This window comes from Mauremys reevesii, linkage group 2 (genome assembly GCF_016161935.1).
Source record: "Mauremys reevesii isolate NIE-2019 linkage group 2, ASM1616193v1, whole genome shotgun sequence".
Taxonomy (NCBI): Eukaryota; Metazoa; Chordata; order Testudines; family Geoemydidae; genus Mauremys; species Mauremys reevesii.
In genome coordinates, this window is record NC_052624.1 from 12,672,064 (window position 1) to 12,684,714 (window position 12,651).

Here is a 12,651-nt window from a genome sequence, read left to right on the forward strand (position 1 = left end):
CAGCAAAATTCTTCCCATTGCAGCAGCCTCAATTTCCATCCCCTTTCCCATTCCCCCTCCCTCAGCCTCTCTCTAATCCTGAAGCCCTGTGCTGGGCCTCTCTAGCCCTGCTCTTCTCTCCTGTGCCAGGACTGTTTCACTGAAACACTTCACCCTCCCTTCATGCCTCTTATGGCCTTATTCCCCTTGTGGACATACAAGGGTACAGTGCTTTCTATAGCGCTTGCCCCCCCCAACAAACATCTCCCCCCCAGTCATCTCCAGCCACAAACTCCAGCCCAAAGCACCTCAGCATCTCCACTGTCATTCTCACAGTCTTTGCTCTGCCTCCTCATGAGCTTAGGCAGGTTTCTTATCAAAAGGCCCTGGCAGGCGGGACTCAAGGCCATCAGGAGGGCATTGGAGGATCCTCTGCTCAGATTCATCTTCCTCCTGTGGTCATCCTCCTGACTGCCTCTGCCTTCTTCTGCCAAAGGAATTCTCATCTTCCGCAGCAGGCCATCGTTCACCTTTGCAGCATGCACCCAATGTGCCAATCCTGTGCGCATGATAAACAGGAACTGCGCCCAAAGAACCATGCCCATTGAGAAATACGTAGAATCGAGGTGGAGGTATGGCCAGAATAGGATGGGAGGCCCCATCGCTCCCCCAGTCCCATTCCCCCCACCTTTCCCCAAGCCATTGTATCCATCGCTCCCCAAGTCACGTCTCTTCTGCAGTGATCTTTCTTGTTAGGAGGCAAACATCAAATTTGATCCACTTGCATCAACGCGATTCCCACCCACCTTCCCACCCCAAACTGGTTCCCTCTGTTCTTTGCCGCCATCCACCAGATTCCAGCCATCCCCACCGCTCAGGCACCTCCGTCGCTGCCTCTCTTGGCAGGCCTCTCTCAGCTCTTTGGCGAGCAGCAGCTTTTCTCATACGAAAGTTCTGCAGCCACTCTGCAGCCACTGTCATGCCATCCCCAGACAGCCATCATGACATCCCCAGACTTCAGTGGTCCCACCCCCAGCCCGGCGTTTTGCGGTTTCCGAGCGTTTCAAGCAGCTCCGTTCACTCCTGTGTCGCCACCGCGGCAGACATATCCATATCATAGTCATATCACTCCTCTCATCTCACTTGGACTCTCACTGTGACACTGGAGCTCGCTGGAGCGTGTTGTGCTGGCTCGTGTTGTGCCTCTCAGCAGCTCACTCAGCACTCCCAGCAACAGAAATCCCACAGAACAGAGCAGCGCAGCGAGAGACAGACAAACACGAAAGGCAATCAATGGCCGAATGCTGATGAATGATGCGATGCGATGCTGCAGGCCAACAGGGCAGGGAACCACCCGCAATCTGCTTCCTTCCTTCCCCTTCCCTTCCAGCAGCCAAGCGGCCGGCAAAAAAGCGGAGGTGTTCTGTGGGATAATGCCACAATGCACCCGCAAATACAACGCTGAAAAGTGCAAGTGTGTGGCCACACTGCGCTGCGCTGGTAGCTGTGTGGTGTGGCCAGCACAGCGCTGGGCCTGCAGCTGCATGCATGAGCAGCGCTGTAACTCCCAGCGCTGCAACTTGTAAGTGTAGCCAAGCCCTTTGTTCAGTCTCTAAAGTATGGCATGCTGCTGCAGTTACCAAAGAACAACTCCACTTGCGGCACATCCTATTGCAGCTTGGTTTAAACCCTGCTTGATATGCTTTTGCTGTTTCATTGTTTCTCTATAATTAACTGCTATAGTGGGAGCTGAAAAGAGGAGAAGCAAGGAATATTGGGGGTGGGGGTAGCAGAAGAGCAGGTGGTGACTTAATAATGAGAGCAGCAGGGAAGAGTCCTCAATTTAGAGGATTCCCTTCCTGCCTGGCCTCAGAAAGCTATTTGGATTTTCGCTGCCTGATTCCAATAAGACCCCTATAGAGATCAGGTCTCTATTGGACTAGGTACTGAACAAACACACACACAGAGATGGTGCCTACCCTGGAGAGCTTACTATCCGGTCAGACACTGGTCAGCAGAATAGTTACATACATGGTTTAGCCTTTGGCTAGTCTGCATCCAGGGTTTTTGGTAAAATGGCTTAAAGAGGAAATGCAAATCACAATAGCTTTTTCCTGCTTCTTTATTCCATTGGGCTGTGACCCGTGGTGCCAGGGGCAGACCTCACTGGAAGTGCCAGGGGCAGGGCAGGCTGCAAAAGGGAGAGCAGATACTCCCAAGACTGGTGGGTAACACTGAAGTTAAACTCCTGAACCAGTCACAAACCATGCTTCTGATCCCCCACACTGGTTACCAAGAAGCAAAAAAGAAATCACACAGCATCCTTTATTGCATTTCAGTCTCTGGCTCCCAATCAGCACCTAGATCCAGTACAGTGAGAAGTTATTTTAAAAACTCTGCTCGCATATACAATATGTTTTTCTGACTCCAAAGGGTCAGCCACATTACCAGGTCAGTATAGGTTTGGATCTTACCCAAAGTACCATGCTGCCAGACAATCCTTTACTGGTTTGTTATAAAGAAAAAAGAACGAGAGATGTTAAATGGTAAAACTGTCACATACATACAAAGACTTCAACATCTGTATATCAGGTTCCTAGCAGTACTGGTGAGTTTGCTGGCTTGTAAGTCCCTCTGGACATTTAGTCCTTTGTTCAGAGCTTCAGTTTGTAGGAAAGTTCCTCCAGAGTTAGAAGCAGGATTGAAAACAAAATGAAGAAGAAGCAGCTGGCTTTTATAGTCTTTTGCTGTGCGGCTTGTGCTTCCTTTGTTTCCAACACAAGCTGCCCAGCACATGGCTTGAAAGCCTGAGATTTCTGTCCATAGGTATGTCCCTGCATGCCTTGCTGAGTCACAAGGTGTATCTGCTTTCTCTCAGTGGGTCAGTTGTATAGGTGATGGTCCTTAATGGGCCATCAAGCAGGCTAGGCAGTGCTGATGCCAAACTGTCTAGGGATGTCACCCAGAAGCATAGCACAAATTTGAAATACAGACATGCATACATATCTATAACTCATAATACAAAGGTGATATAAACACAAACATTAGATTATCATATCTAGCAAATTAGAACATTTTTGCAGATACCTTACATGACCTATCTGAAATAACTCATTGCAATTTTCTATATTAATATTCATAATATCCTCAAGTGTCCCCCAGATTCCATACAGCGTCACATGGGCTTTGACTCTTTTTGCTGGAGAACTTGGCTTACAGTTGTGACATATTCTGAAACATCTGCAATTCTGCCAGCCCCAGTGAAGAGTGTAGGGGAGCTGTGCAGTAGCCATGGTGGGATGTACAGCGCAATGTTGGAGTTGACTCAGGTAGAGTCGGAGGCCTTGTCTACACTGGTAAGTATCTTCGCAGTAAAGCAGCTTTCTGCGTTGTAACTCCTGAGGTGTACACACTGCCAAGCCACTTAGTGCGCAGAAACTGCACAGTTGCTTTCTGGGCCAGGGCTACTGCAGTGTCTGCGTAGACACCCTGGTGAATTGCAGTGCTGCAGTTGGCCTCCAGGAGGTGTTCTACAATGACTGTTCATGCCGCTCTGGTCATCGGTTTGAACTCCACTGCCCTGCCCTAAGGTGACCAACCGTGAGCTCCTTAAATTCTTTGGGAATTTTGAAAGTTCTCTTCCTGCTTGCTCGGTGACGTGTGCAGTGGTCTCAGCGCATCTTTCCAGGTGACCATGCCTGCTCCATGCACCAGGTGATCCCCTGCTTGGAGCAATGCCGAGCTGCTGGACCTCATCAGCATTTGGGGAGAGGAGGCTGTCCAGTCCCACTGCGCTTCAGCCATAGAAATTATGATACCTACAGGCAGATTTCACAATGCGTGACAGAAAGGGGCCATGACCGAGACACAGTGCGTTGTCAAAATGAAGGAGCTGCGGAACGCCTACCACAAGGCGCAGGAGGCAAATCGCCACTCCGGTGCTGCGTCCACGAGCTGCCGGTTCCGCAAAGAGCTGGATGTGATACTCGGTGGCCACTCCACCTCCACTGCAAAGGCCACTGCGGATACTTCGGTGGCTTGCATGCCAGTCAAGAGTGGACCGAGCCAGGAGGAAGAATTTTTGGATGAGGATTTGGAGGGGGACCCAGAGGCAGAGGACGACTCGGAGATCAGAGATGCATGCAGCCAGGAACTCTTCTCTACCTCGGAGGAGGCTAGCCAGTCACAGCTGTTGGAGTTTGGCGAAGCGCAAACAGGAGAGGAGGCCCCTGGTATGTGGCTTTGATTTTGGGAATCACTGAAGTGAGTTGTTGGGGGCAGGAGGGTTGCAGAAAGCAGGCTTGTATTTGTATGTTGGCCGTACCACCACATGCCTAGTCTGAGTGGCGGAATAGGGTATTGATTGATTCCTTCACTTCATGGGAATCTGCCTCAGATCTCCACGAAACTCTCATGGAGATACTGAGCAATCGGCTGCTGCAGGTTCTTTGGCAGAGCTGCTTTGTTTCTTGCCCCATTAAGGGTAACTTTCCTGTGCTGCTGTCACGGTGGGGAACACCATTGCTGCACACAGGTGAGCCACATAAGGGCCAGGGTGGAAGCCAGAGTCTTGGAGAAGACCCTTCCTTGATTCTCTGCTCACCCTCAGCAGTGAAAGATCTTCCATAATGATCACTTCCTGTAGAATGTATGGGAACAGTAATGATTATAAGGCCTTCCCGCCCCAGAGTGCTGGCTCTCCCCAGGAGCCACGTGCCCAGTGTACAGTACGGTCTTGGAATACTGATTTTCTCTGCCCCTGCGGTTACTCACCATTTTGGGGGTTTTGTGGCTCATGTGTGCTCGCCTGTGGTGAGCCAGTTAGTGACAGGTATGTGAATATTGGCTGTGTTTTATCACTGAATCAGTGGTCTACAGAAAGTATTGTTTGCAACACATAAAGTGTTGCATTTAGGTGTTACAGATACACCTGTACCTCGATATAATGTGACCCGATATAACACGAATTTGGATATAACATGGTAAAGCAGCGCTCCAGAGGGATGGGGCTGCACTCTCCAGCGGATCAAAGCAAATTCGATATAACGCGGTTTCACCTATAACGCGGTAAGATTTTTGGCTCCCGAGGACAGCGTTATATTGGGGTAGAGGTGTATGACCTTGGGAGCCCAGCCTCCCTCTTCGTTATCGCTGGCTGAACGGCTACACAGAATTAGAAAGCAGCCATGAAGAACAAAAGAGGACTTTCTGCGTGATGTCATGATGCACTCCATGGCTGAAAAACAGAATTGAAGGAGTGGCAGGACAGCAAGAAGAGGGACTGAAAGGAGCATGCGGCGTGCCAGAATGAAGCCATGGAGCAGCTCTTAAAGGTTATGGAGCACCAAGTGGACATGCTCCAGGTGCTACTAGCACTGCAAACTGAGCAGCTCTGCTCCCGCCCTCCCCTGCAGCTGCTGTCACAAAACTCTTTCCCATGAGCCCCCCAGACACCACCAACACACTCTTATTAACCTCCTGGCTCCAGTCTGTACCCGCTGCATTCCACTTCTCCCTCCCACAGTCCAGCCCTGCAGACTCCCAGTGCCCACTGCACTCAACACCCGTCCCTTGGCAGTTTAGCCCTGCTGACGTACACTACCCGCTGCACTGTATTCCAAAGGAGAAGGTTTGATATGATCCCTGGACATATGCAAATCTTTAGCCATCCTGGGACCCTCCCTTCCCTGATCCCCCTCACTGCCAATGTGTTTTTTTGTTTGTCTCTCCCCTCCAGTTGTTCTTTTTAAATAAAAGAATTGTTTTGGTTTGAAAGCAATCTTTATTCCATTAATTGAACACAAACAGAGCCCTGCAAAGCAACAGGCAATTTTCTTATACCTTCATAGTGCATCATCTGCACCAATCGCAATCACCTCCTAGCATTACAAGCGCTGCACTCCTGAGCATAGCAACAAATATTAGCGTCTTTCAGCTTAAAATTGCTGCCTCAAGGTGTCCCTGATCCTTACGGCCCAGCGCTGCGCGCCTCTAATAACCCTGGTCTCTGGCTCTTCAAATTCAGGCTCCAGGCTCTGAGCCTCAATGGTCCAGCCCTGAGTGAAGCTTTTACCCTTTCCTTCACAAATATTATGGAGTGTACAGCATGCGGCTAGGGGGCCTTTAAATGGCCAAAAGCACACTCAACAGTCATTCTGCACTTGCTCAGCTTGTTGTTGAACCACTCTTTGCTGCTGTCAAGGTGCCCCATGTATGGCTTCATAAGCCATGGCATTAAGGGGTAGGCAGGGTCTCCCAGGAGCACAGTGGGCATTTCGACTTCCCATATGGTGATCTTCTGGTCTTGGAAGACAGTCCCTGCTTGCAGCTTCCTGAACAGGCCAGTGTTCTGAAAGATGCATGCGTCATGTACCTTTCCGGACCAGCCTGTGTTAATGTCGGTGAAATGCCCACGGTGATCCACAAGCGCCTGGAGAACCATTGAGAAATTTCCCATGCGATTACTGTACTCGTTGGCTAGATGGTCTGGTGCCAGAAATGGAAGATGCTTGCCATCTATCGCCCTGCCGCAGTTAGGGAAGCCCATTTGTGCAAAGCCATCTACAATGTCGCGCGTGTTGCCCAGAGTCATGGTCTTTCGGAGCAGGATGCGATTAATGGTCCTGCACGCTTCCGTGAACATGAGTCCAACAGTCGACTTTCCCACTCCGCACTGGTTAGCGACAGATCAGTAGCAGTCTGGAGTAGCCAGCTTCCACAGTGCAATCACCATGCGCTTCTCCAGCAGCAGGGCAGCTCCCATTCTCACGTTCTTGCGCCACAGGGCTGGAACAAGCTCATCAGAGCCCCATGAATGTGGTTTTCCCCATGGGAAAGTTCTTCAGCCAGTGCTCATCGTCCCAGACGTGCATGACTACGTGATCCCACCACTCAGTACTTGTTTCCCGAGCCCAAAAGTAGTGTTCGACTGTGGTCAGCACCTCTGTGAATGCCACGAGCAATCTCGTGTCATAGCTACTACCCGTGGCGAGATCAATGTCGCACTCCTCTTGCCTTTGTAGTTTAAGGAATAACTCCACTGCTACTCGTGATGTGTTAGTGAGAGTGAGCAGCATATTGGTCAACAGTGCGGGATCCATTCTAGCAGACTGAAGAGGCAGAGCAGAGCATGCAGTACACAGACTGTTGAAAGATGGCGCCAAATGTGGACTGAAGCACAGGGATTGCTGGGATGCAAAGCAGTGTATCATGGGGCATTGGGACAGGACCCAGGATGCCCCACAACCCCTTTGCCTTCCCACAACTCTTAGTGGCAGAAGAGGAAGAGATGCTCTGTGGGATAGCTTCCCAGAGTGCACTTCTCCAAATACCGCTGCAAGTGCCACAAGTGTGAACACGCTATCATGCAGGCAGCTGACAGTGTGAACACACAACAGCAGTTTCCCTTCAGCGCTCTCTGAGCAACGCTGTAACTCTGCCAGTGTAGACGCACCGTAACTTGTTTTCAACCTTCAGCTGTGATTTTTTTCTTTACTGGAGGACTTGGAGTCAAGACACTTGTATTTATTTCTAATATGCAAGAAGCCAGCAAGAAAATCTTGTCCAGAACTTTGGACTTGCTAAAGGAGCAGCGAAGGCACAAAAGTGCTTTGTTGTTTACTGCTGAAAAGATGCTTCACTAGGGAGAATGGGAGTACGAGGAAATGCCAACACGGCACTTTCCTTGCCTTCGTTGTCACTTCTGTGTATTCTGCCCCTTTCCTCTTGAGTGAGTTTGTTGTATTTTCAGTTTGCTTCTCAAGAAGAGCAGAGTCTTTACAATCTGAAGAAGCAGACTTAAAACAAAACAAAACAAACAAACAAAAACAACAGTAAACCTGACCGACTCCTCAAGTGTAAGGAGTCACAATGAGCCCCCAATGAAGATGAGAATTCAGCATGAATATAACCGGAGCACAGTACCATGCAGGCATAGTAATCATGTTTGGTTTTAACACCGGGGTTACATCTTGCAAGCCTGTCACACAGCTAATTTTCTCATCCTAATTATTGCATCTGACTCCTGACAGCTCCCCACCCTCACATCCCTTCTCCCTCTAGTCCAGCCAAAGCCACAGCTGTCATGGTCTTCCTCTCCTGCATCTCTAAGCATGTCTCCTCTTTTCTGACTGTCTGCACAGATTCTCCATGCCCCCTCCACCAAGTTCATCCCCGGATTCTGTTCCTCAGTTTAATGTTTGAAGCACTGGATGAGAGGGATTCATGCTAATATGGCAGTTCTTCTTACCCTTCCCCCTCTCCCTGTGCTCCACCCAAGCCTCTCCTGGCAGCTTTCATGTTGTCCTCTGTGCTAGGAACAGTCTGTGAATTAATGAATGTCTGCAAATAAATGGCCCTCTTCCTCAAAACTTCTCACAAGCCAGCTGCTGCATGATACAGTCCAGCTGTAACGACCATGGACTCTTGTGTTCTGCATTCCTTTAGACTGTAACCAGTGGTAGTCAGTAGGCAAACTGTGGGTCAAATCCGGACCGCCAGACGCTTTTGAACAGACCCCAAAATGTTTTTAATTACTCATTATCATTATTAGTGGTCTTTATTATTATTTTCTCTGGAGTCTGGACCTTTACTATACCTTGACCAAGAAATGTGGACCTTGGGGAAGGAAAAAAATAGACTGTTCTGCTGTAAACACTTAAGGGACTCAGCTAGCAAAGTGTACCCATTGTACAGAGTACACGTCCCACAGCACATAAAGAAAAAGGGGCTCTCGCATTTCCAGTCTGCTAGATACTGGAAGAGAATCTGAAGAGTGAAGTCATTGGGTTGGGTCTTCAAGGTGTTATTTGTCAAACGTTGATCACAGCTGTCCTCCTGAATCTTCGTTCTCCACCAATGCTTTTATTTAAAGATTTGCCTCTGGCTTATAAGACTTGCTGTAAGGAAAATATTGATGTTAGCCATTTGTGTACAGCTTCAACAGCCTTTGTTTAAAAATTGGACTGTCAAGCTCTCCCCTTGTTCTCTTTCCATACAGCTCATTAATTCAAATAAATAAAAATGGAGGGAGACAAAGCCAACTGCTTGAACAGTGTCACAGAATAATGGAGTGGATTTTGTGGTATTAAAAATGGAAGCTTCTAGCTCATCTGTTTGCAATGAAGCAGCCAAGCAAACAGGAAAAATTAACACCAGTGCCTCTTCCTACCTACCTGCCAGCCTAATTCAATTTCTTAAAGGTTTGAGAGCTATGTGCATTATCTTTGTGAATGACAGTGTTGCTAGATAGTGTTTAGAACAGAGACATTAGCTTGAGTTTGTATCTTCTCCTCAAATGCTGCATTGTTGCCTTTTCTTAGACATGGTAGGAATAGCAATGACCCAGAGATGGGCAACAAAAAATGATCAGAGGGGGATGTGTATCTGGGGGGCCTCAGAATGCGGCTTTGTGGGAAGAGAGCTTGGGAACACTAGGATGACTTAGCTTGGGAAAGGAGGTGTGTATAAATAATAAATGGCATAGGTGAGGCCTTTTGGAAGCTTCTTTTAAATTAGAGATGCCAGGTGTCCTTTGTACCAATGGATTTGTCCCAAGGGCAGAGCAGAGATGATTGCAGGCCGTTCGTAACTTCTTAGCCTTCCTCTGCTGGGAGACAGCTCTCTCCCACCGCTGGGCAGTCTGCAGCTGCCAGCTCTCACTGCTTCCCTCCTGACTTCCTGCTGTTTTGCTGCACAGAGCAACAGTAATGGGAGAAAGATACTGAGAGCTATCCCTGCCTTCACAGCCCAGGATCCCCATCTCTTTTGGGACCTTGGTGGAGAGGGAAGATGGCCGAAAGCTGGAAAAGGGGAAGGACAATGCTGGTTTTAAGGATAGAGGGAAATGAGTTGGACACTTAGGTATTGTGCTAGTATGAGAGATCTAGAGTTTAACACATAAAGAATGGATCCGAATGAATACAATTAATGCATCTTCATTGCCCAAACTGAGGGGAATGTGAAAAGCTATTTAGACTTTTTCCAATGTTTTTTAGTTATAACCTGTGTTGGTAGCAGAACAGGGAGCAGTTTGTTTTTGGAAAATTAGAATAGATGCATCAGGTTAAAGACTTATTTTAGTCCCATTACTTGCCGCCCCCTCTCCCCTCCAAATCAATCGGGTCAAATCCCTTGCTTCCCATTCACTGAAATAGTCCTGTTGACTTCAGTGGGGCTGTCTGAGTAAGTAAGAGCAAGATTTAGCTCATATTTTGTTTGCCCAGTTCTGATGATCTCTCATAAAGATCTGCATTGTTTCTGTTCTGCTAACCTAGTGCTTCAATAGATGCATTCTGTTTGGCTTGCTGAGCTGTGCAGAACTTACTATGGTAGAACTTTCCCTTTTTAAAGGGATTGGATTCCTCAGGCCTTCACCTGGCTTTGCAATTAGCAGCCACCAGGATTTGTAATATTGGTTTCTCCAAATTCTCTACCTTCCTGCAACAGTCCTACAAGAGCAGGTATTAACTATTTGTTTCTCTTTCCCTCCAGGGAGTGGAGCAACAGCTGTTGTGCAAGCAGCCTATTGTATCCCGAAAAAAGAGAAGGTGGCAATTAAACGGATCAATCTCGAGAAATGTCAGACCAGCATGGATGAACTCTTGGTACACAATTATATACATTTTGTTTGGGAAAACTCTACTCCAGGTAGCAGTCTCCTGCTCAGCTCTGAGGTGCCTTTAAACAACCTTTCTTGGAAAGTTATGATCATGAGGAGGATGAGCCCTCCCTCCCTCTTTGTGGTTGCTTGGTTCAAAGATGCACCCATAAGATCCCAAGTGTCGGACACAATGTGTGACCAAAAACCCAGTGGGTCAGATTATGGAGGCCTTATTCACACTGACCATTTACCCAAGTAGTCCCATTGATTTGAATGGGACTAAATGCACATCAGTAAGGACTCAGCCAGTGTTTTTTGAGGGCTCTACAATCTGAACCAAAATGAGGGGGACATAATTACTCTTGTAGGAGATACTGTGGGATTCATTACTTATACGTGAATATTCCTCCACTTCCCCCCAGTCCTTCACAGTCTCTCATTCTCAACTAGTAGCAGCTTTTGTGGCAGCTAGTAGCCCTGTAAATAACAACACCAGCTCTGTTCGGGACAGATGTAGCAGTAGCATCACATTGCATGCTGGTTTACCAAAAACCCTTTAATGTTTGAACTGCTGATTCCATCAGGCTGCTGTTCTAATTCATGGTTATTCCCTCTTTGCTGTAGTATGTATGGTGGTGGGCTCGCTTTCTAGCCATGTGCATTCCCTTCAGTAACGGCTATTCCCCCTCCCCCACCTCGTATTACATAATCTAATACTAAAACAAGCCAGCCAAGGTAAGCTTTTTTTATTATAATCTCTCCTTTTGGGGGAGGGGAAATTATAACTTAAGTCCTGGCCAGGATTTCCCTCCCTTTGGGTCCTGATAGCCAGTAATAGTAGACTTAATCATCAGCCAAAAGTTCCCTTCATGATGATGCTTCTCTCTTAAGAGGCAATGTGGGTTGGTGGCTGGTGATTAGAACACAGGATTGGGAGCCAAGACTCCTGGGTTCTGTTTCTAGCTCTCGCTGTACAAATTTGGGCAAAGCACTTTAAGTTCTGAGCTCCACTTGTCATCTATTAAGTGGATACAATACTTGCCAGACTCTCAAGTGTTATAAACCTGTACTTGTAGGGAGGGGGGGAAGGTGCTGTACATGTGCAGGTATTTTTAACATATCTGTAGGAGTTTTAAGCTCTGTCTCTGACCAAGTGTATCTAAACATCATTATGGCTCTAGCTTGTCGAGGGAGATCTGGATCTCTCTTCCCTTCCATAATCATGATCTTTCCTCTTGACAGCCTATCCTGCCACAATTTTAATGCCTTTGGTGTAGTTCGTGGTCCCCTGTCCTCACTATATTCCTAACTGCTTTACCACAAACTAAAACTGAGCTCAGTATTTGAGTAATTGCCAATTTCAGCTAAAAGGCTTATATTCAGAAAGCTCTGCAGTGGAGAGTTGGCATGTAATTTTAGATAAAAATGTCCCCTAATTACATATCTTAATCTCCAGCTGACCCATTCTTCAAAATACCTCCATTTTATCTCGTAATGAATAGGACTTAGAATGAATAGCTGCTTTCTTCTTTCACGAAGTCCCATTTATGTGACATGATTCAGTGCTGGCCCCTTCTGCAGGCTTGATTACAGGCTGCTATGAAGAAGAAATGTCAAGTCATGTTTTAGGATGACTCTAAACCATGGTCATTTTAAAAATAAAACATACAGGAATAATCTCTTGGGTAGATACTTGGGTTAAATAAATGAATCAAAGGGTGTCTTTCTGCACCAGTAAACTGAAAAGTAGACTTTTACAGTTTACATCAGAACATAAGAACAGCCATACTGGGTCAGACCTATGGTCCATCTTGCCCAGTATCCTGCCTTCCAACAGTGGCCTGTGCTACATGCTTCAGAGGGGATGAACAGAACAGGGAAATTTTGAGTGATACATCCCCTCTCATCCAGTCCTAGCTTCTGGCAATTGAAGCCTCATGGACACCCAGATCATGAGGTTGCATCCCTGACCATCTTGGCTAATAGCCATTGATGGACCTATTCTCCATGAACTTGGGTAATTCTCTGTTGGACCCTGTTATACTTTCACAATATCCCCTGGCAATGAGTTC

General features: G+C 47.4%; 1 protein-coding gene across 5 annotated transcripts in view; it reads left to right on the forward strand.

The window, feature by feature from the left end:
• OXSR1 (oxidative stress responsive kinase 1) overlaps nt 1-12,651 on the forward strand; it is a 132,527-nt gene that overhangs the window by 31,098 nt on the left and 88,778 nt on the right. For 4 of the 5 annotated variants that reach the window (XM_039524795.1, XM_039524798.1, XM_039524796.1 and 1 more), the window contains one exon: nt 10,471-10,583. In XM_039524795.1, coding sequence (XP_039380729.1) covers nt 10,471-10,583 — 113 coding nt within the window. Of the gene's footprint in view, nt 1-9,055; nt 9,180-10,470; nt 10,584-12,651 lie in introns of those variants that run through there. The other variant, XM_039524794.1, reaches the window with a different exon arrangement.